At 48.6% G+C, this 23584-nt stretch overlaps 1 protein-coding gene across 2 annotated transcripts in view; it reads right to left on the bottom strand.

Moving 5' to 3' along the window:
- Positions 1 to 23584, bottom strand: part of LOC149875736 (nuclear GTPase SLIP-GC-like) — a 67119-nt gene that overhangs the window by 5474 nt on the left and 38061 nt on the right. For both annotated transcript variants that reach the window (XM_090031135.1, XM_090031136.1), the window contains 5 exons: positions 21922 to 22086; positions 17366 to 17523; positions 13591 to 13726; positions 11676 to 11784; positions 5633 to 5769 (listed from right to left, as the gene is read on the bottom strand). In XM_090031135.1, the coding sequence (XP_089887261.1) occupies positions 5633 to 5769; positions 11676 to 11784; positions 13591 to 13726; positions 17366 to 17523; positions 21922 to 22086 (705 nt within the window). The remainder of the gene's footprint in view (positions 1 to 5632; positions 5770 to 11675; positions 11785 to 13590; positions 13727 to 17365; positions 17524 to 21921; positions 22087 to 23584) is intronic.

The raw sequence follows: 23584 nt of genomic DNA, 5'->3' as shown, positions 1-23584 counted from the left end.
GCGGTTTCCCTGAAGAGCTGATAGCGCCACTTGTGGTCCACATGCAGCTGGGCACTCCCTATCTCCTTGAAGCCACCCAGCTTGCAGCACATGAAACTGGAGCGGGCCTGGAGTAGCTGCCATCACTCCACCCACAATTGTCATGCCCTGCACTGCTTACCTGCAGAGTGATGCGGCTGTGGAGCTGTGCCCACAGAGTCATGTGGCCAGCCATGAGAAGGCAGCATGGGGTGTGGCGGCAGTAGTGGAGTGGTGGCTGTGGTGTGTGTGGTACCCTGTTGGGGTGTGTGTGCCTGTATGTGTGTGTGCCTGAAGAGCTATTGTGGGGGAAGTGAGGGGCACCAGCAGGTCTGGGGAGGCTGTGGGGGGGAGTGAGGGGTACCATCAGGGCCAGGAGGGCTGTGGGGGGGCTTTAATTTTAATCATGAATTGGGGGGGTTATCAGAGAACTTGCAATCTTTTATCAAAGAAAACCAGGATAAAGGCAGGGCAGGATACCCTACATTAACACGTGCCTATAAGCGGGGTTGAGGGAGGGTCTTGTCTCCTACTGGGACCCCCCAAAGTCTCACCAGTGCCCCAGTGACATGTGCTTTTGCTTGCCCCAATAGTGCCCTGAACCTGTGGTGGGGGGTTGAGGGTCTTGTCTTCTGCTGTGTCCTTGGTGGATTTCTGGACATGCCACAAAGTTCTGCCAGTGCCCCAGTGGTATGGGCTTGTACCAACCATGTGCTGAAGTGGTAAGCTGTGAGCAAAGAGTGGGGAGATGGGGGGGGGGACCTTTCTCCTGCTGGAACTGTGGTGGTTCAGTCCAAAAAAAAGTATTTTTAATTAATCTGAATCTTGAACTGCCTGATCTGTAAAAATTTGCACACCATTCCACCTGGTGTGTAGTGGACACATTGCAACAGAAATCACACAGATTTCTGAGTGAACCTAAGCAGCACCTGGTGGACAAATCATGGCAGAACAGGAAAAATTCTGTTTTTGCCTGTGTCTAGGAATGCATATTTCAAAACTAGCATGATAAAAATAATCCTGTTGGCATGATTTGCTATGCTAAAAATAAAATATTTAATAGATTTCATAGATTTCATAGACATTCGGGCAGGAAGGGACCTCGGAAGATCATCAAGTCCAGTCCCCCTCCCCAGAGGCAGGAAGTCAGCTGGGGTCATAGGTTCACAGCAAGGAAAACATCCAAATTTCTCTTGAAGGTGTTCAAAGTAGGTGCTTGAACCTCCTCCAATTGCAGGCTATTCCAGACCTTGGGGACTTGGACAGTAAAGAAATTCTTTCTTATGTCCAGCCTGAAACAGTCTTGCAGGAGTTTGTGACCGTTTGACCTCGTCATCCCTTGGGGTGCTCTGGTGAAGAGACGTTCCACCAGATCCTGGTAGTCACCCCTGATAAACTTATAGGTGGCCACCAGATCACCCCTGAGCCTGCGCTTTTCCAGGCTGAATTGCCCCACGGCTCTCAGCCTGTCCTAGTAAGGTCTGTTTTCCTGACACCTGATCATGCACATGGCTCTCCTCTGGACTCTCCCAAGCTTCTCCACATCCTTTTTGAATTGTGGAGCCCAAAACTGGACGCACTACTCCAGCTGCGGCCTCACCAAGGCCCAGTACAAGGGGAGAATGACATCCCGGGATTTGCTCGAGAAGCATCTATGGATGCAAGCCAGTGTTTTGCTCCCTTTACTAGTCACAGCATCAAATTGAAGGCTCATATTCATCCTGTGGTCAATGATGACCCCCAAGTCCCATTCATTCATAGTGCTAGCCAGTGTAGCACTGCTGAGCGTATAGGGAAGCTGCATTTTTCCTCCCAAGGTGGAGAACCTTGCATTTTTCAGTGTTAAACACCATCAGGTTCTCATCTACCCATTTCCAGAGCTTGTCAAGGTAAGCCCAGACCAACCTCCTGTCCTCAGGTATGGATGCTTTACCCCAGAGTTTGGTATCATCGGTGAACTTGGCCAGTCTGCTTCTGACTCCAATGTCCACATCATTGATGAAGATGTTGAACAATACAGGTCCAAGGACAGAGCCTTGGGGGACCCCACTGGTCACAGGGCACCAAGACAATTGACTTCCATCAACCACCAACCTCTGGCCAATTTCCCAGCCAGTGGATCATGATGGGCCCAAGGCTGCAATTGGTGAATTTTGCCAAGAGGTGATCATGAGATACCAAATCAAAGGCTTTTTTGAAGTCAAGATATATGACATCAATCTCTTCTCCCTTGTCCAGGTGATAGGTCATCTGGTCTTAAAAGGAAATGAGATTGGTCAACCAAGACTTATCTGCAACAAACCCGTGCTGAGTATCCCTCAGGATGCTGCCATTGGCCAGGCCATTAAGAATGGCCTCTTTAATAAACTTTTCTAAGATCTTCCCCAGGATAGAAGTCAGGCTGATGGTCCTATAGTTAGCCGGATCCACTCTCCTCCCTTTCTTGAAGATCGGCACCACATTGGCCTTCTTCCAATCTTTGGGCACTACACCAGAGCACCAGGAGTTTTTGAAGATCTGTGCCAGGGGCTGGGCTATGATGCTAGCCAGCTCCTTGAGTACCCTGGGGTGTAGACTATCAGAGCCAGCTGACTTGAAGGTGTCCAGACTCCCAAGCTGTTCCTTCGCAAGGTGGGCATTGATGGAGGGCAAGGAATCTCCCTCACCTTGGCCTCCCTGTCCCATAATGGGCAGAGGTGTCCCATAGGACTGGTGAAAGACCGACGCATATTACCCATGTAATAGGTTGGCTTTTTCCTGGGTGTCGGTTGTCAGTTGCCCCATCTGGTTTAGCAGGGGTCCAATGTTTCCCTTGCTTTTCCACCAGCTCCCCACATATCTGAAAAAGGACTTTTCATTGTCCTTGATACTTGTAGCTAGTTGGAGTTCAGTCGCAGCCTTGGCTTTCCTGGTTCGCTCCCTGCAGGTCCAGACCAGTGTAGAGTATTCCTCCTTGGAGGTGGAGTCCATCCTCCATCCTTTGTAGGTCTTTCTTTTTAGATGCAGGAGTTCCACTAGTTCCTTGCTGAGCCAAGGGGGCTGCTGTGCCCTTTTGCAGCCTTTACTTTGAGACAGGACAGACATTGCTTTTACATCAAGGATTGGTCCCTTGAGGAGCAACTACTCTTCCTGAACTCCCCTTCCCTTGGGGTCATGGTCCCTTAGGGCCTCACCGACAAGCCTCCTGAGCTTGTCAAAGTTGGCTTTCCTGAAGTCAAGGACTTCTGTATTGCTGACTGACTTGCCAGCTTTATGGCAGATGGTGATAGTGATTAGCTCGTGGTCACTATCACCCAGTTTCCCTTTGATCATTAGGTCGCTGATAGGTCGTACCGGGTTGCCAGTACCAGGTTGAGCAGCGCTTTGCCTTCTCATTGGCCCATAGACTTCTCATGTGTGGATAGAGGTCATCCATACATGAGAAGAAGCTTTGCGACCGCTCAGATTTAGCTGAGTGCTCTTCCCATGAGATGTCCGGGTAGTTGAATTCTCCCATGACAACCATGGACAGGGAGCATGTGGCCTCAGCCAATTCCCTCGTAAAATCCTGGTCTAGCTCTTGACTTTGGGTGGGAGGTCTGTAGTAGACTCCCACCATCATGTCCCCTGTGCCATGTTCCCCATGGATTTTAACCCAGAGGGTCTCCAGTTGTCCACCCTGGGTACCAATATTGGCTTGCAGGGACGTGTAGCTTCATGGGTGGAGTCCCACCAGGTTTCTGTTATCCCTATGACATCATAATGATTTGTGTTAAACAGGAGGACAAGTTCCTTCTGTTTATTCCCCATGTTGGAGGTGGTTTAATTTACCACAATAATTCAAAATCTGCCATGATAAAAACAGATCACCATGAATTTTCAGATGCAACTAGGCTAGCAAAATGGCAATTCTTGCCCCCACTTCATGATGTGTACCTAGACAATGTGTAACATGTACAAGAGCCCATACATCTTTCTGTCCAAATAATTATTTTTAAGCCTGCTGTCTGCCAAGGGGGCAGAGTGTCTTGGCAGCAACAATAGCAGCATTTATCATTTTACTTATTTAAGAAGCTTAATGGAAAACCAAAAAACCCTTGTCTTGGACCTTAGGAGAGAGGGATGGGAGCTTTAGTTACTGATCTCAATTATCCTGAATGCATTTTATTTTGTCAGATTTAGCCTAAGTTTCATAGATTCATAGATGTTAGGGTCGTAAGGGGCCTCAGTAGGTCATCCAGTCTGACCCCCTGCCCTGGGCTAGAAAGAGTGCTGGGGTCTCCTTTTGAAGACCCCCAAGGTAGGGGAAAGCACCACCTCCCTCAAAAGTCCATTTCAGATTCTAGTAACCCTTACCATAAAGAAGTTCCTTCTAATGTCTAACCCCAATCTGCTCTCTGTCAGTTTGTGGCCATCGCTCCTAGTTTCTCCAAGGGGTGACCTGGTAAACAAAGTATCTCCTATTCCTTGCTGTTCCCCCCGATGAATTTGTAGGTAGCCACAAGATCACCTCTCGGCCTTCTCTTGTGGAGGCTGAAGAGATCCAGGGACCTCAACCTCTCCTTGTAGGGTTTTGCCTGCAGGCCTCTAATCATGAGTGGCCTCCTCTGGACCTCTCGAGGTTGTCTACATCCCTCTTGAAGTGCAGCACCCAAAACTGGACACAGTACTCCAGCTGTGGTCTGACTAATGCTGCATAAAGAGGAAGTAACACCTCCCTGGACTGGTTTGTCATGCACCTGCTAATGCATGATAAAGTGTGGTTAGTTTTACGATCACTTCATCACAGTGATGACTGATGTTCCTCTTGGTGTCAACAGTAACTCCAAAATCCCTTGCTGCTGCTGAGTAGGGCATCACCTACCCTGTAACTGTGTTGATGATTCCTTCTTCCTAGGTGCAACACCTTGCATTTCTCCTTATTGAACTACATCCTATTCTGTTCTGCCCACTTTTACAATCTGTCCAGATCCGTCTGGATTCATTCTCTACCCTATGGTATGTTAACTTTACCCCATAATTTGTTATCATGTGCAAATTTGGACAGAGTGCTTTCCACGCCCTCATCCAAGTCACTGATGGACTTGGCATGTCAGATCCTTGACCAGCATAAAACAGCCTTAGTCCACTGTTTCCAGGGGAACTTAGACAGCCCTGAGGGGAATCAAGAAAGAGAAGAAGAGTAAACAAAGAGGTAGAGAAGACAGAAAGAAACAGGAGTGGATCTTACAGTTGGGGGCTGGGGGAGGGGACATGACAGACCACCACATTAGGGAGAGGAGGGAGATGAGACATTCTTTACATAGGCAGCAAAAACACCTGACACACTGAAGATAGTAATAAGGGGGATTTCACCTCTTGTCTATTTTTTGGAAGGAAAATAGGGCAAAGCATGAAGGGCGAAATCCTACTTCACCTTGCACAACAAAATGAAGTGAATACAGCCACATGACTGAAGACTGTGGTACTTGAACTGTTGCAATTCTGCCCTGGCCACATAAGGGTACAGAAAACCACAGAGTATACAAAGCGGAGTTGCACTTGGAACTGCTCTGTCTGAATACTGTACTACTCTTGGAAGTGCCACCTACCCCATACATGGGGGCCCAGAGGAGAAGGAAGAAACACTGCTCACCTTCAGCTTCTGAAACTCGTCATTCATCCTCTTCTCTGCCTCTTCAAACATCCCATTGTTCACTTTCTTGTCAATGCTCTTCTTGATGATATTCTGCATTGTCTGACAGGCATTTGTCCCTTTTACATTTCCAGCCTCTGTTGCAAAGGTAGAAACAGTCACAACACTACATGAGACTGAGATGGATTTGGAGTGGGACTGGGGATCAAGGGTGGAAAATAACTGCAGTCAACTGTAGTGGTGGACCCATTCTGAGAGAGCCAGATGGACCTTCCCGCAACCCTGTACTGCCTCCCAGAGAAAGGAGCCATGCTGCTGCCCTGGAGAAGTGGGTATCTCCAATTCCTCAAAATCAGTGATTTCCCTGTGCCTACCCTTGCCATAGTCCTCACCATGAGGGCTCTGCTCTGCCCCGGGGCAATGCACCTGCTCCCCACTAACAATGTAGTGCCGAGCAGGAGTTGACCTGAAGTCTCCTCATTACAAGGCTCGTCCTATTTCCAGCCTGCCAAAGTTCAATGACGCTGGCCCTCCTCCTAGCAGGCCAAAACTGTAGACCTATGACTGTGTTGACCTTTTGGTGACTCTGTGGCCTGGCGACAATGGATAATTACAGGAATGCTGACTCTCATAAAAAAAAATCACAAGACTCCTAATTTCCAAGTCAAATTACCTCTGATTCATGATCTCCTGATAGAGAAATCAAATCTCGGGATTTTTTCTTCTGGCACATGTAAAGAGTGCCAAGCTGGTAAGTCTGTAGAGGGGAAAGGGTAGGGGGAATGGGCAGCTGTCTGTCTGTGTGCATGTATCTTTCTGTCTGCCCCTCACTCCCAAGCCACAGCCCCCCCAGCCCTGCTGCTGCCCCTCACTCATGACTGACAGTACCCCACATCCTGCCAGGGTGTGTGGGAACACCGCCCTCCCTGGGCTCCAAACGTCATGCACATACACAGGAAATTCAGTGAGCAAGGGCTAATGAAAGGTAGCTTGTTGTATGCCTGAAGTTATCTGATGCTTTTAGGAATTTGTTTGACCTTACTGCATCCTAGAAGACCACATCTTTGACACACTGTACTATGAGACTGCTTGAGCTTACTTCTGGAATTGTCCTATCTTCTCCCCAGTAGCACTAGTTCACAGTCTCCGAAGGTAAATATAGCCCATCCTTCCTTTTACTGTTATCTGTTTGTGAGTCTTATACATACCCACAGTCAAATGGGTCACCAACTGGCTGGAAGGCTGCACCCAGAGGGTGGTAGTGGATGGGTCCTTCTCAACCTGGAAGGACTTGGGCAGTGGGGTCCCCCAGGGCTTGGTCCTCGGGCCCGCACTGTTCAACATCTTCGTCAGTGGTTTGGATGAGGGGTAAAAAGTACCCTGTTCAAATTTGCTGATGACACTAAGATGTGGGGGGATGTGGGCACACTGGAAGGATGCAACAGGCTACAATCAGACGTCGACAGGTTACAAGGGTGGGTGGACGAGAATAGGATGGGTTTCAACACAGACAAGTGCAAGGTGATGCACCTGGGGAGGAACAACTGGCACCATACCAGGTTAGGGAAATCCCCTCTTGTCAGCACGGAGGCGGAAAAGGATCTGGGGGTCATCATTGACTCCAAGATGAACATGGGCCGGCAGTGTGGGGACGCGGTCAGGAAGGCCAACCGCACCTTGTCTTGCATCCACAGATGCATCTTGAGCAGGTCCAAGGAGGTGATCCTCCCCCTCTATGCAGCACTGGTCAGGCCGCAGCTGGAGTACTGCGTCCAGTTCTGGGCACCGCACTTCAGGAGGGATGTGGACAACATGGAGAGGGTCCAGAGGAGGCCACTCACATGATCAGGGGACAACAGGGCAGGCCCTACGAGGAGAGGCTACAGGACCTGAACCTGTTCAGCCTCCACAAGAGAAGGCTGAGGGGGATCTTGTGGCCTGTTATAAACTAGTCAGGGGGGATCATCAGGCACTGGGGGAGTCACTGTCCCCTGAGCACTGCCAGGAGTGACCAGGAATAACGGTCACAAGCTGGCAGAGGGTAGGTTTAGGTTAGATATCAGGAAGTGTTATTTTGCGGCCAGGGTGGCTAGGATCTGGAACCAACTTCCAAGAGAAGTGGTGCAGGCTCCTACCCTGGGGGTCTTTAAGAGGAGGTTGGATGAACATCTTGCTGGGGTCGTTTGACCCCAGTACTCTTTCCTGCCATGGCAGGGGGTCAGACTAGATGATCTGCTCAGGTCCCTTCCAACCCTAGAAACTATGAAACTATACCTTTAGTAGATAATAGTGTAAATAATAGGAATTAGAGCACTGTGTTTAGTATAGTAAGTTGTTCAAATTGTGTAATAGATTTCATAGTTTTCCAGTTGTTGTTACAGTTAATAAACCATCTGTGGCAGGGCACTGTGTGTGCCTGCCACTTTAAGGGCCTGGAGCTGGCAGCCTCCAGGTGCCTGATGAGGGTGGCCATTTTAGATTCAGGGCTGCCCATATAAACAAGACAGTTCTGCTGCTGGGGGCCAGGCAACAACATTGCCTGGATGGAGGGCTGCTGGTGTCATCTGGAGGTAAGGGAGGAGATGTAAGGGATGGTCAGGTGGCTCCTGATCCTGGGTATGACCTAAAACTGCACCCTGCTGGGAGTGGGTGGCCTGATGGGTTCTCAGTAGTGTGGGAGCCCCCAGGAAATGCCAGGCCAGGTACCACCCTGGTGAAAGGCAAGTCAAGGTGCCTTAACCCCTAGCCCCCACAACCAGGTAGGTTACCCCTTGTTTTGGAGGACCCAGAGAGTGGACCCTCAGAGAGAGGAAAGGGACAAAGACTCAATGCCTGCCTGAACTTCCTCTGATTGGCCCATGCTAGGCCAAGGACCAGAAGGGTTGAAGGGCTGGGGTCCCACTGCGAGGAATGCCCAAGAGCTGAGGGCCTCAGGTTCCAACTGGCCTGGAGGTGGGCCAGGGCTAGAGAGCCAAAGATCTTGGTGGGGAGACCATACCAAGCGGGTCAGGGAGCTATGCTGTCCAATAGGAAGACAGATGAGACTGCCTGATGAGAGGATTACAGGTTGGGGTTCAATCAGGAGGATTCTGGGGCCCATGGTAGGGGCCGGTGATAGTGAGAACATAGTGATGCCATCTGCGAGGCTTGGGCTGTGGTGTAGGGGAGGAAAGGAGCCACAGATAGCGCCCCCTGGCATTGGGGCAGAAAATAGGCAGCCTCCCACTTGATTAACATCTATTAACCAATTAACATCAAGGTGTGGTGGGTGAGAACGCGAGTGGTTGGACCAGAAACAGGTGGGCGGGCCATGGTTTGATCAACCCCAAGCAGGCCCCCTGTTACACCGTAATTGTTCATTTCAGTTTAAATTCATGTTTTGAGAAGTTTGTTATCTAATTGTATCTGATTTCCTTACAGAGTAGTCCGAGCATCCATATGATAGATGCTGGAGCTTGGACTACACTTGTTAGCCCTTGCTCACCAAATTACTAATCAGCTGGTGGGCTTATTTGCATAAATTCCTAGTTACCTGTTGTATTCCATCCAACAGAACCTCCCAAAATGCCTCTACATGTCAACAAAGAACATAAACTGACATCCAGCTACCTAACTTCTAGTCAGGCCCATGCTGACCCTTATCAAGTCATCATATACACCTCTGCTTTTTTTTAAAAAAAAACCTTCCCTTAAAAGCACTGGGCACTGTCTGGAGACTGGGCTGTGCCAATGCTCCTGCTGGCACCAACCCTGAAGGGTCCTGGCTAGAGTGTCTTGGCCCTGCGCACAGGGTCAGATCAATGTTACATTTGGCGTCAAGAAGGAATTTTACTCCCTCATCAGATTAGAAGGCTTTTGCCTTCCTCTGTATTGAGGACATGGCCCTCTTTCTGGGATCACACAAACACATTTTAATAACTTGCATCATAGATTTCATAGATTTCATAGACATTAGGGCTGGAAGGGACCTCGGGAGATCATTGAGTCCAGCCCCCTGCCCAGAGGGCAGGAAGTCAGCTGGGGTCATAGGATACCAGCAAGATAAGCATCCAATTTACTCTTGAAGGTGTTCAATGTAGGTGCTTGAACCACCTCTGCTGGCAGACTGTTCCAGACCTTGGGGGCTCGGACACTAAAGAAATTCTTCCTTATGTCCAGCCTGAAACGGTCTTGCAGGAGTTTGTGACCGTTTGACCTCGTCATCCCTTGGGGCGCTCTGGTGAACAGACGTTCCCCCAGATCCTGGTGGTCACCCCTGATAAACTTGTAGGTGGCCATCAGATCCCCCCTGAGCCTGCGCTTTTCCAGGCTAAAGAGTCCCGTGGCTCTCAGCCTGTCATCGTAAGATCTGTTTTCCTGACCTCTGATCATGCGCGTGGCTCTCCTCTGGACTCTCTCAAGCTTCTCCACATCCTTTTTGAATTGTGGAGCCCAAAACTGGACGCAGTACTCCAGCTGCGGCCTCACCAAGGCCGAGTACAAGGGGAGAATGACGTCCCGGGATTTGCTCGACAAGCATCTATGGATGCACGCCAGCATTTTGGTCGCTTTACTAGCCGCAGCATCGCATTGCAGGCTCATGTTCATCTTGTGGTCAGTGATGACCCCCAAGTCTCTTTCTTCCGTAGTGCTAACCAACGTAGCACTGCCGAGCCTATAAGGGTGCTGCACGTTTTTCCTCCCAAGGTGGAGAACCTTGCATTTTTCGGTGTTAAACACCATCAGGTTCTCATCTGCCCATTTGCTGAGCTTGTCCAGGTCAGCCTGGATCACCCCCTATCTTCTGGCGTGGATGCTTTGCCCCAAAGTTTGGTGTCATCGGCGAACTTGGCCAGTCCACTCCTGACTCCAATGTCCACATCGTTAATGAAGATGTTGAACAGGATGGGTCCCAGGACAGAGCCTTGAGGGACCCCACTGGTCACAGGGCACCACGATGAGTGACTGCCATCAATCACAAACCTCTGGGTCCGACCACAGAGCCAATTTCCCAGCCAGCGGATCGTGGTGGAGCCAAGGCCACAACTGGCCAGTTTGACCAAGAGGTGATCATGGGATACCAGATTAAAAGCTTTTTTGAAGTCAAGATATATGACATCAATCTCTTCTATCTATCAGCAAGATATTAGCAGCTGTTGTCCCCTTGCAGAGTCGGGGTGTGTTGTCTTGTGCTGTGTCAAGGGTGACTGAGTAGTTTTGCTAAGAAGTTGGACAATGGATTTGTCTGGGATGGTATGGACAGGCAACAGGCAGGGGGTTGGACTAAATGGCTGTCTATACATGTGCTCAGGGGGGAGAAGGTCCACTTGAATTAGAGCAGTATTTGGACAGCCACTTTAATTAAAACGGCTCACTGTCATGTGTATTAAGCCCCACAGCATTTCCAAGTGGCTGCGGGATGCTTTATCTAAAGCTTATTTGATGAGGCTTAGCTAAAGCACCCCCATGGCCAGTTGAAATGTGCAAGGACTTAACAGACATGATCGTGAGGCGTTGCAGGAGTGTTCTACTTAAACAGAGTGCTGTGAAGTGTTCTAATTAGAATATGAATAACCATGTCTATAGGGCCTCCAATGACATCTCAACTTCCCTTCCAGCCTGATGTCTGTATGATTCTGAATCCTTAATTACACCCACAGACCACCCCCATCTCCAGAATGGCTAGCATGCATCTATTTCCCAGTTTCCATGGAATCTCCAGTTTAAGTATCGGGGGGTCGGAACCAGCTCAAAGCAGATGGAACAAGGAGTCAGTAACGGGACTGGTTTTGTCTGTTGCCTTTGGGATGCTGCCATCTCTCCCCTGCAACCTGGACCAACCTGACCACACCTAGGACACCAAAGATGCCCTTTTATATATTTGCCCCCTTGCTTTACTGATGCTACAGATACAAGAGGCAGCCTAGATGTTTCATGTTACTGATTCCAGAAGGCAACAAAACACTCAAACAAGTTGTTCCATCAGTCTGGAGAATCATCTCAAGGGGTCAGAGGACAAACCTAACAATGCAAACTTCAGAACAACTGAGTGGCTCACTCCTACCTTCATAATATGGTTGGAGATCATTCTGGATGGAGAGTGGAAGGGACTGGTAGACTACTGCCTTGCTTTTCAGGATTTCTTCATCAAGAGAATTCAGGATGACATTTGTCTGCAAAAATCAATGTAAAATATGTGCCATTTCTCACATCAATTATCAGTATTTGCCATTACCACCTCACTGTCAAGGCAAACGGGTTTCAGTAAAGACTTTGGAGGAGGAAAGCCAGTGAGGCGTGCAGACAGGGCAAGGAGCTTCTTGGCTCCACCCTCCGTTAAGATGGAAAATGGTGGATTAGGGTGTTTTAACATCACAGATCAGATAAAAATGTGTGAGCAGCAACCACCCATGCATTCCACAAGCCTTTCCCCAGTCTAAAGTTTGCACAATACATAAGTCCTCCTAACCAAATTCTGAGTTCCTGGCTCTTTGGCCTCATGGCCCTGGGTTCCTGTGTGATATCTCTCACTGGGGGAGAAAACCTTGAATTGCTGATGGATTTTTCACTTCTGCCCCCAGTTCCCCTTCTTGTCCAATCCGGGGTGTCCATCACATGACCCAAGTGTCCAGAGCTATGTTCCCCAGATCTGTTAAAGGGTATTTACCATTGTTAGGTAAGCAAGAGGTTGTTGGACTCAAGTGCATGATGTCCTCAGCCAGCCTGAGGTCCCAGTTACTTTTGACTTGTATCAGGTATTTGAATTGTACCCCTGATAGTTCACTTGGGATCAGCCCTGAGGACACTGCTCCAGCAATATAGTGGCATGGATTCGATGCAAAAGATGTGCATTATCTTAAACCTTGGCCTGCGTCATTTTTAATCCCCACTATTATTCCAGCCAGACTTAGTTTCTTTGCCATAGCCAGAGATTTGATGCCGGATTATCTTCAAGCTCAGGCAGTGCAAGGCAGCTGGCAACACTCCTGCTATATGAGAACCTCTCAGCAGCATAAAGGCAGTTTAACTGAATGCAAACACCCCAAGGCCCCGGCCCTTTGTCTTGGGCTTGGCAGTCCGTGGCTGGCTGGATGACCCCACTGGAAGTGATTCTTCCCCTCTATTCTCCACTGGGGAGGCCACATCTAGAGTCTCGTGTCCAGTTTTTGGGCACCCACTACAGAAAGGATGTGGACAAACTGGAGGGAGTCTAGCAAAGAGCAGTGAAAATGGTTGTGGGGCTGGGGGACATGACTTGTGAGGAGAGGTGGAGGGAACTGGACTTATTTGGTCTGGAGAAGAGAAAATTGAGGGCATTTAACAGCAGCCTTCACCTCCCAGCAGGGGGGGCTGCAAAGGGGATAGAACTGCACTGTTCTCAGTGGGCACCGATGGCAGGACAAGGATCAACGGGCTTAAATTGCAACAGAGGAAGTCGAGGTTGGATATTAGGAAAAACTTTCTCACTAGTAGAAGACTGGTGAAGCATTGGAACAGGTTATCCAGGGAGGTTGTGGACTCTCCATCCTTGGAGGTTTTGAAGACCAGCTAGACAAAGCCTTGGCTGGGATGATTTAGCTGGGGCTGGTCCTGCTTTGAGCAGGGGGCTGGACTAGATGTGACCTCCTGAGGCCCTTCACACCCTCATTGTCTGCAATTTTGTTTCCCTCTCCTCGGTAATAACTGCTACATACTGTGTGTACTGGGAACCAGGTAGAATTCTTCACATCCCCTCCTGTCTGAGGTCATCCCAGGTGTTCATCACAGACAGCAGGAGCCTTCATGGTAGATTCTTCATAACTTTAACCACATTCTCCTTGAAATTCCCCTCCCCTTGTTGTTCCCTACTTAGATCTGCCCTGCAGTCTCTCCAGCCCCTGCCCAGGAGGGAAGCAAGACAGCCTGGGCTGCAGCTGGCAGTAGAAAGTGCTCCCCACTGGGCCACTGGCCTGGTCTTCTCCCTCTGAACATGCACTTACTTCTTGCACGAGGAAGTCAAGCCGACTGCTATTAGCCTTTATTATCTTCTTCTCACCCTCCTTGAATTTCTTCTGCACGATGCACCTGAATGTCTCAAAGCAACCTTTCAGTGTGGCTCGGGTGCCTGTTAGGTCCCTGTTGGGATAATAAAACACCAATCATGAAAAGGACATTTGGCTTCTCCCCCACTACCAGACTTTGCACAGCTGATGGGGAGGCAGAAGGGAAGGGCCCAGCCCTGGGGCAGCAGGGAGCAGGAGACAACTGGCAGACCTGGGACATTCCCCTCAAAAATGATAATTTAATTTGTCTGTGCCCTTATCTAGCTTGGGCAGAGGAGATGGTCTTGCCACCTGTGTTCTCTGGAAACACACAAACAGCCAGCTCAAGTAAGCCACTAGAAACTACAGGGAAGTGGAGAGGAAAGCTCATCAGCAGGAAAGGCACCTTGAAGGGCCCAGGATGTGCGCCACAGTTTTAAAGGTTTCCCTTTCATGTCTGAAGCCATTGCAAACCCAAGTGGGCACTGGCTTTTGGGCTGGTCACCATTTCCTCACTCCTGAAGCGACTTAGTTACACAGAAATTAAAGAGAGGCAACACAATGCTCCAAATCCTCCACACACATGCAGTTGGGTGCACAGTGCAGACATCTAAGGTGCAATGAAAGTTGTTGAGCTGTAACCACCTTCGCTGTCAAATCCCTTCGTGATCCTTATATATTGTTCCACTCTGGGAGCGGGTAGGCAACAGGCAAGCTGGGAACTCCTGCTTTTTTGCTAAACCCCGTCCATTTTGCTAGTCATCTCCCTATACTTCTCAATGAGTCTGTTTTGTCAACCTACCCCATCCTCTTACACACAGACCATGCCCTCTCTGGGTAAGACCTGTGGCAGGAAGCCACCTTTGTATCTCCCCAAAATCTCTGTGCTGTGACAATGTGATTAGGATGGGCCCAGCAAAGGAGACACACCCTTACCCTAGCTCTTTAGGTAACCTGAGATGGAGACATTCCTGAGGGAGGGGGGACCTGCTCCCTCTGCCTATGTGACTGGTAACACCTACCTGGGTGAGGGGCATCTACCTGGTGGGCTAGAGTCTGCCCGGCAACTGGTGATGTATTTCAAATTGGTTGGCCAACAGCCAACCGGAGCTGGCCTCCACTGGACCAGGTGAATGAGGTCACAGGGGCTATACAAGTTAAGACTGCCCAGGAGGAGGGGGCAGCAGCCATGTGGGGGACTCAGACTTAGAGAGGAGCTTGACCATCTGAAACTGGCTCTCTCCCCCATAGCTCACGAACTAGGAATGGCCTGCTTCCAGAGGGGATCTCCAAGAGCCTCTGGATGATGCTTGTGAGTAAGCTACTCGAGATTTGATTAGATATCTAGCTGGCAGTAACTCAGATGCATGATCAAAAGGCTACCTCAGCCAGACTGTTTTGCTGTATGGGATTTCTATGATATTGCTCAATCTTGTACCCTACTTTCACCCTACCCCTGTAATCAATAAAGTCCTCCTTTGTGACCGGTGTGGGAGACTTCTTGAGGGGTGGGTCTAAATTATGCCTAAGAGACCCCTTAGGTCTGCGGACTAAGCAAGATGTTCCTTTTTGGCCTCCAACTTGGAGAAGTGTCCCAAGTGCCTGTACTGGGTCGAGTACCTGTAGGACTATTAGGCCTGTGTTTCCCCGAGGACACAGGGCCAAGAGAGTCGCTTCTTGGGGTGGTGGCAGCTTATGGTACCCCCAGGCTAGCGAGTGTGCTCCAGGAAGGGGGTCAGCCGGACGTGAGGCGCCCCTAGGGAGGCACTCGGAGTCTGGAAGGTGGTCGGGCACAGAGAGGTGGGTGGCTCTGTGGCAGGAAGCCACCTAGGTTTCTCCCCAAAATCTCTGCCCTGTGACAATGTGATTCAAACTCTGTGCTGTGACCATTTGATTAGGATGGGTCCAGCACAGGAGACACACACTCTTACCCTCCCTCTTTAGGTAACCTGAGCTGGCTGCAGTCCTGAGGGAGGGGGAAAACCTGCTCCCTCTCTCTACATGACTGGTATCCTGGGTGAGTTACCTGGGTGAGGGGTTTCTACCTGGGGAGCTGGAATCTGCCCGGTAACCAGTGATGCATTTCAAACTGGTTGGCTGACAGCCAACTGGGGCTGACCTCCACTGACCCAGGTGAATGAGGTCATAGGGCCTATATAAGTTAGGACAGGGAAGGAGGCGGTCTCTTCAGCCATGAGGTGAAGCAGCAGCAAAGCAGGGGAGACAGAGAAGCCTTACCATCGGGACCTAGCTCTCTCTCTCACCCCCAGACTCCCGAGGGGAAACTGGAGAACTCTGGAAGAAGCTTGTGAGTAAGCTACTCAATCTGGTTAGATATCTAGCTGGCAGTAACACAGATGCGTGATCAAAAGGCTGCCTCAGCCACACTGTTTGCTCTTTAGGATTCCTAAGATATTGCTCAATCCTGTACCCTAGTTTCCCCCTACCCCTTGTAATCAATAAAGTTCTCCTTTGTGACCGGTGTGGGAGACTTATTGAGCGGTGGGTCTAAATTATGCCTAAGAAACCCCTTAGGTCTGCGGACTAAGGGAGACTTTACTTTTTGCCCCCTGACTTGGGGAAGTGCCCCAAGTGCCTGTACCGGGTCAAGTACCCGTCGGACTATTAGGCCTGTGTTTCCCTGAGGACACAGGGCCGAGACAGTCCCTTCTCGGGGTGGTGGGGGCGACGTTACCCCCAGACTAGCGAGTGTGCTCCGGGAGAGGGGTCGGACAAGCATAAGGCGCCCCAGGGAGGCATTCGGAGCCTGGAAGGTGGTCGGGCACAGGGAGGTGGGCGGCTCAACGCAGGAGCGCCCCCTACTGGCCTGCCACAGGAGGTGAGACTGACTGGCCTATAATTACTCAGATCCTCCTACCTCCCTTGTTGAAACCAGAGACCACACTGGCCCTTTTCCAGTCCTCCAGGACCTGACCCAAGCGCCAGGAGCGCTCAAACAGCCGTGCCAGCAGTTGTGCTATGACACCGGCCAATTCCTCCAGTACCCTTGGATGCAGCTCATCCAGACCTGTCGACTTGAACATATCCAGTCCATCCAAGTGACTCTGCACCAAGTCAACATCAACAAGTTGGAGAGCTGGTGTGCCTCTGATGCCCATCTAAGAACCCATTAGGAGACTTATCTTGAGCCCTGGTCAGGAACACTGAGGCTAAAAATTCATTGAATATCTCAGCCTTGTCCCCCCGGTCTGTCACTAAATGCTCCTCTTTGTTCAGTAGGGGCCCTATTCTGCCCTGTGCCTTCCTTTAACTCCCTACATACCTAAAAAAAACCTTTTTGTTGTCTTTAATTTGTGTTGCCAGCCTTAGCTCTGTAGTTGCTTTAGCCTTTCTAACTGCCTCCCTGCAAGTGTGGGCCAAGTAGGTATACTCCTCCTTGGTAGCTTCCCCCTGCTTCCACTGCCTATATGCCTCCATTTTTGCCCTTAGGCCTCCCTGAATTTCCCTCTTTAGCCAAGGAAAATTTTGGCCCCTTTCTCCCCCACATTTTTAATCCTGACAAATGCTGGAGAACCAACATAAACAGGTGAATCAGAGTAGAAACTATTCTGTACAGTCATAATGCTTGTAGCATTGTAATGGGCTTGGTGAGATGACAGGGATCCCACAGGACTGACCTACCCCTGTAAGTCAGGAAGCTGAGGGCTAATGAGCACAGCCTGAATGGCAAGTCAGTCTCTCTGCCATCAGGGCAGAGCAGGGTCTCTCTCACCTGAAGATGGTTCCAAATATTGGGTTGATTTTTTTATAGATGGGTTGAGCGAGGTCATTGTTGATGTCTAAACGAGCAAAGGTGCGGGACACGTACATGCCATTCTTCTGGCACAAGGCTTTCAGGGTCCTGTGATAACCTCGTTTTCCACCGGTTCGCTGCATCATTGGAAACACAGCCGTGATGAAGTGAGTGTGATGGGGATTATAAAGAGGAGGAGGAAGAGGAAGAGAGAATGATTGCACTGTGTAGCACCCCAAAACTCCCATCAAGGTCAAAGCTGCACTGTGCCTGAGTTTCTGACTATTGCCCAAAGGCTTTCTCCAATAACTGCTTCATACAAAATGCATAAACAGCGCTTTGAATGGAAACCCTTTTAGCTGCAGAGTCATGATCACTTTTGTTCCTTCTCCCATCCCCCCATTCCCAACTCTCTGTCCCAATAAATCTTTCATTATTTTATGCAATGTAGAACAGCTTTAAAAGCACAGAAAGGATGTGCTCCCTCAACCCATCCTGCTCCACAAGAGTATACTGCACTCTTCTGGGAGGTGGGAGATGCGAGTTTGAAGACCTTCAGCCAGAAGAGGGGACTACACCCAAGTCTCCCCTCCAACCCCTGAGCAATGTGCAAGGAGAAGGCAGGCAGTGGCTCCTTCCCCAGCTGCTGTGTTCTGGAAGGAAAACAGCAGCTTCAATGCATATTGCTTCTTTACTTGTACTGTGAAAAAGGCCTGACTGGGGAGACCATTATCCCACCTCCTTGTCCTGGGCTCTACAAATCTTTGTCCCGCTTGCTCAGGAAGTCTGGTTCTACCCACTGAAAGCATAAAAGCAGAATGTGGCCCTTTACTGATGGAAGTAAAGGAGTGAGGTGGGTCTGTATTCAGCAACCTTACTCATTAACTCTCCCTTTGCCCACAACTAGAAGATTGACCCATGCCCCAGGGGGCTGGAGGGATGGCTGAGGGTTTGGCCACCCTTTGGATATGGAGGCAAGGCTGGGGGCGAGGCCAGCACTGCACTGCCAGCACCCCACACCGCCACTGCCTCCAAGGAGCAGGGCCGGCGGGGGGGGGAGGCAGGGCCCCCACCCTGGTCCAGCCCCGCAGCCATGGCAGCACTCTGCTTTGTGTGTCTGTCTTTGCAGAGCACTGTGATTGGTTGTTTCAGTCAGCTTTGTGATTGGCTGCTGAGACAACCAATCAGAGTGTGAATAAACAGTTATGGACAGACAGACTAAGACTTTTACAGGCATGCCTCGGAGATATTGCAGGTTCGGTTCCAGACCACCGCAATAAAGCGAATATTGTAATAAAGCGAGTCACACGAATTTTTTGGTTTCCCAGTGCATATAAAAGTTATGTTTACACTATACTGTAGTCTATTAAGTGTGCAATAGCATTATGTCTAAAAAAAAATGTACATACCTTAATTAAAAAATACTTTATTGCTAAAAAATGCTAACCATCATCTGAGCCTTCAGCAAGTTGTAATCTTTTTGCTGGTGGATGTTGATGGCTGCTGACTGATCAGGGTGGTGGTTGCTGAAGGTTGGGGTGGCTGTGGCAATTTCTTAAAATAAGACAACAATGAAGTTTGCCACATCGATTGACTCTTCCTTTCATGAAAGATTTCTCTGTAGCATGTGATGCTGTTTGATAGCATTTTACCCACAGAACTTCTTTCAAAATTGGAGTCAATCCTCTCAAACCCTGCCGCTGCTTCATCAACTGAGTTTATGTAATATTCTAAATCCTTTGTTGTCATTTCAACAATGTTCACAGCATCTTCATCAGGAGTAGATGCCATCTCAAGAAACCACTTTCTTTGCTCATCCATAAGAAGCAACTCCTCATCCGTTAAAGTTTTATCATGAGATTGCAGCAATTCAGTCACATCTTCAGGCTCCACTTCTAATTCTAGTTCTCTTGCTCTTTCCACCACATCTGCAGTTACTTCCTCCACTGAAGTCTTGAACCCCTCAAAGTCATCCATGAGGGTTGGAATCAGCTTCTTCCAAACTCCTGTTAATGTTGATATTTTGACCTCCTCCCATGAATCATGCATGTTCTTAATGGCATCTAGAATGGTGAATCCTTTCCAGAAGGTTTTCAATTTATTTTGCCCAGATCCATCAGAGGAATCACTATCTATGGCAGCTATAGCCCTACAAAATGTATTTCTTAAATAATAAGACTTGAAAGTCGAAATTACGCCTTGATCCATGGGCTGTAGAATGGATGTTGTGTTAGCAGGCATGAAAACAACATTAATCTTGTTGTACATCTCCATCAGAGCTCTTGGGTGACCAGGTGCATTGTCAATGAGCAGTAATATTTTGAAAGGAATCTTTTTTTCTGAGCAGTAGGTCTCAACAGTGGGCTTAAAATATTCAGTAAACCATGTTGTAAACAGATGTGCTGTCATCCAGGCTTTGTTGTTCCATTTATAGAGCACAGGCAGAGTAGATTTAGCATAATTCTTAAGGGCCCTAGGATTTTCAGAATGGTAAATGAGCATTGGCTTCAACTTAAAGTCACCAGCTGCATTAGCCCCTAACAAGAGAGTCAGCCTGTCCTTTGAAGCTTTGAAGCCAGGCACTGACTTCTCATCTCTAGCTATGAAAGTCCTAGATGGCATCTTCTTCCAATATAAGGCTGTTTTGTCTACATTGAAAATCTGTTGTTTAGTGTAGCCACCTTCATCAATTATCTTAGCTAAAATGGCGCCGATGGAAAAATGGCGCCGATAGACTTGCTCGACGCAGGGTTGCCACAAACCTTCAATTTGTAAAAAACGTAATATCTGCAAAGCGCAATACAGCAAAGCGCAATAAAACGAGGTATGCCTGTGTTATATTAGAATCGAGCTGAAAATAGCCCTTGCCAGATAATGCACTGCCTTAATTGAATGTAACCCCACCCAATGTGGCAAATTTACACTGGAGTTGAATTACCAGCCCCAACTACATCAACCCAGCCAAGGCTTTGTCTAGCCAGGACTTAAACACCTCCAAGGAGGGAGACTCCACCACCTCCCTGGGGAGCCTGTTCCAGTGCTTCACCACCCTCCTAGTTAGAAAGTTTTTCCTAATATCTAACTTCAACTTCCCTTGCTGCAGATTGAGCCCATTGCTCCTTGTTCATCTGCCCCCACTGAGAACAGTCCAGCTCTATCCTCTTTGCAGCCCCCCTGCAGGGAGGTGGAGGCTGCTATTCAATCCCCCTCGGTCTCCTCTTCTCCAGACTAAATCAGCCCAGTTCCCTCATCCTCCCCTCACAAGTCATGCCACCAGCCCCACAACCATTTTCATTACCCTCCACTTGGACTCTCTCTATGCTTTCATCCCCATCCTACCCTACGTGAGATGGCTGCTCAGCTGCACAATGCTCCTCTGCACCACTGGGATCTCCCAGGGTAAAAAACCCCACCATGCTGCAAATTAGCAGTGCGGCCAACAGGTCCACATGGAGTCCCAGGAAGCAGAAGTGCTGTGCCACATTATAATCAGGCAGGAAAGAGTTAGGTACCATTTCTTCCCCTCAGCCACACATCCGCCCAGTAGTTGTGGCCAACCAGTTCTTATTGTCACTTGCTTCTTGCCCGTAGTGACACTCATGTTTTGGTGGCATGCCTCCAACACTTCCCAGGTCTCATGAATTGGGGCCTTTATCATCCCACTGCTGAAATTTCCCATTTGCACCACTCCCTTCTTCTAACAGCCCATGCTTTCTCTCCTGGACCTAGAAACACTGAGCTGGAAATCACTTTCAGTAAAGCACTGGATGCACCGTCAAACTCAGGAAGGATTGATTTTGTTTCATCAATCTGAACGGGTGAATAATTAATTCTAATGACCGCAGCATTGAATAAACAGCATCTTTTGAATATTTTTGCCAGGTTTGCTGAGTTTTTAATGCATAATAGATGATATAGCAAATGAATGCAGATTCCAATAAAGTTATATTTGTTTTGCTTCACCCAAAATGAATAATATAGCATTAGGCCCCTAGCATATTGGTTAAGCTTCTAGAACTTTTTTTACCCGGAGAAAACATGTGTTGTGTTATATGTGATGATACACCACACAATCTGTACCCCTTTTCAAAAGCCTAGGTCCTCCTAGGAGCACTTGCACCCTTGGCTTCAACCTCCTGCTGGCTTGTGATCAGTAGAAGTGAATGCCCAAGACTTACAGACTTCCCAGCTGTCTCCCTTCCACTGAACCCAAGGGAAAGTGGTCTCCCCACTGCCTGGAAGTGACACAGTACAATCACTGCCGTGTGTGAACGTGCCAGCCCAATGTAACTGGATCCTGCCTGTGCGCTTGTTAGCTGTTTCCACAGTAAAACTTTACAACGTTGCACAAATTGCTTCTCCTCTATATCAGTCTATGAGTTTGCATGTCCATATCCTAGGTTTTTATCTAAAGTTTCCCCACAGATTTCCAAGCTTTTTGTTTAATTATCAATTTTAATGACGTATAGGGTATAGAAGCTGGTGGGAATTGCTGGGCAGAGGATGCTGAGGAAAATCAAAAGTATGCTACTCACATTTAGGATCCCATGAATAATGTTCTGGTATGATTTTTTTGCCATCTGTATGCCATTTTTAAGAGGTTGCTCTATCTGAGCAAAACATTTCTCAACCTCCTTTTCCAATTCATTAATCTCCTTCATCACAAAGGTCTCCAGGCTGTTCTGCTGAAGTTTCCAGTTCTGGAATGGCAGAGAAGCACAAGACATCACTCAGCAACTAGTGCTGGTGGCAACAAACAGTTTCCAGGATTTCTTTCCTCTAGGAGTGTGATCCAGGCTCAGGTTGATTCAGTTCCCTCATGGAAGCCTCTAAAAAACACCAGGTTGCTGAAAGAGGGGTTTAAACCCACTCGTTAGGTGGTACCCATCCTCCTTTTCTCCCCCAGTGATGAACTTCCATCAGTGCTCCACTGGGAGTTAGTGTCTGGGTGTGATGTCACCAGACAGGGTGGAAATGACCAATCAAATCATGGTCTTGGAAAAATGTAGGTGCATCTGTCCTAGAGGAAATAATGCACTTACACCAATGCTACTTCACAGGGACTGTCCACAGATCAAGCAACGGTGCAGAAAGGTTTTAGGGATTTCTACCATTCACCAGGCTTGTTCTGGTGGATTCTGGGGGAATTCAACTCTGGTCTTTCAGTATTAAAAACACAGGCTCCCTTGCATAAATTCAAGCTAAAGAACAATCGCATTGGACTTTTCTACTGTCTTCACAAATAGGGGAAGCTACCACAAGATGAGTGCAATTGGTAGCAGATATATGGAAGATGACAACCAGCCTACAGCAGCTTTCCCTCTGAGCTGAATTCAAATATAGTGCTCATCTTTAAGAAAGGGACGAAGAAGGATCCAGGAAACTTCAGACCAGTCAGCCTGACCTCTATACCCAGAAAGATCATGGAGCAGGTCCTCAAGGAATCCATAATGAAGCCCCTGGACCAGTGGTTTTCAACCTTTCATTTGCAGAGCCCTAAAAAATTGCAAAAGCAGGTGTGGATCCCTTTGAATTGTAAGCATGACATTCACATACTTCTGATTGATCATAGTCTCATCTTTAGTGGACCCCCTAGCATAACAGGTGGACCCTCAGGGGTCTGTGAATCACAGGCTGAAAATGACTGCCCCAGAGGAGAACTACATGATCAGGAACAGCCTGGGGAATTTAGACAACCCACTCATGTCTGACCAAACTGATTTCCTTCTATGATAAGGTGACAGGCTAAATTAAAGCACTGTAAGCTGAGTACTTAACCGGATGGATCATCATACTCAAGAAGTAATCCTCGATGGCTCAATGTCAAGTTGGGAGGAGGTATCAAGGGGTCTCCTCCTGGGTCCAGTACTGTTCAACATTTCAATGAATAATTTGGATGACGGGATCAAGTGAATGCTTAGCAAATTTGCAGACTGCACCAAGTTTGATGGAATGCACAGACCCTTGAAGACAGGTCTAGAATCCAGAATGACCTGGACTCAAGACGTAGTCCTCACCTGGTGGCCTTCTATGACCAGATCACCAAATCCTTAGATGCAGGGGTAGCAGTGGATATATTCTTCCTGGACTTTCGGAAGGCCTTCGACACTGTCTCTCACCCACACAGTCAATTGGGTCGCCAACTGGCTGGAGGGCCACACCCAGAGAGCAGTGGTGGATGGGTCATTTTTGACTTGG

The sequence above is a fragment of the Crocodylus siamensis genome, chromosome 1 (genome assembly GCF_052110815.1).
Source record: "Crocodylus siamensis isolate JL-2025a chromosome 1, ASM5211081v1, whole genome shotgun sequence".
In the NCBI taxonomy this organism is placed as follows: Eukaryota; Metazoa; Chordata; order Crocodylia; family Crocodylidae; genus Crocodylus; species Crocodylus siamensis.
Note: the sequence above shows the minus strand (reverse complement) of the source record. Positions and strands in the feature narration are given on the sequence as shown.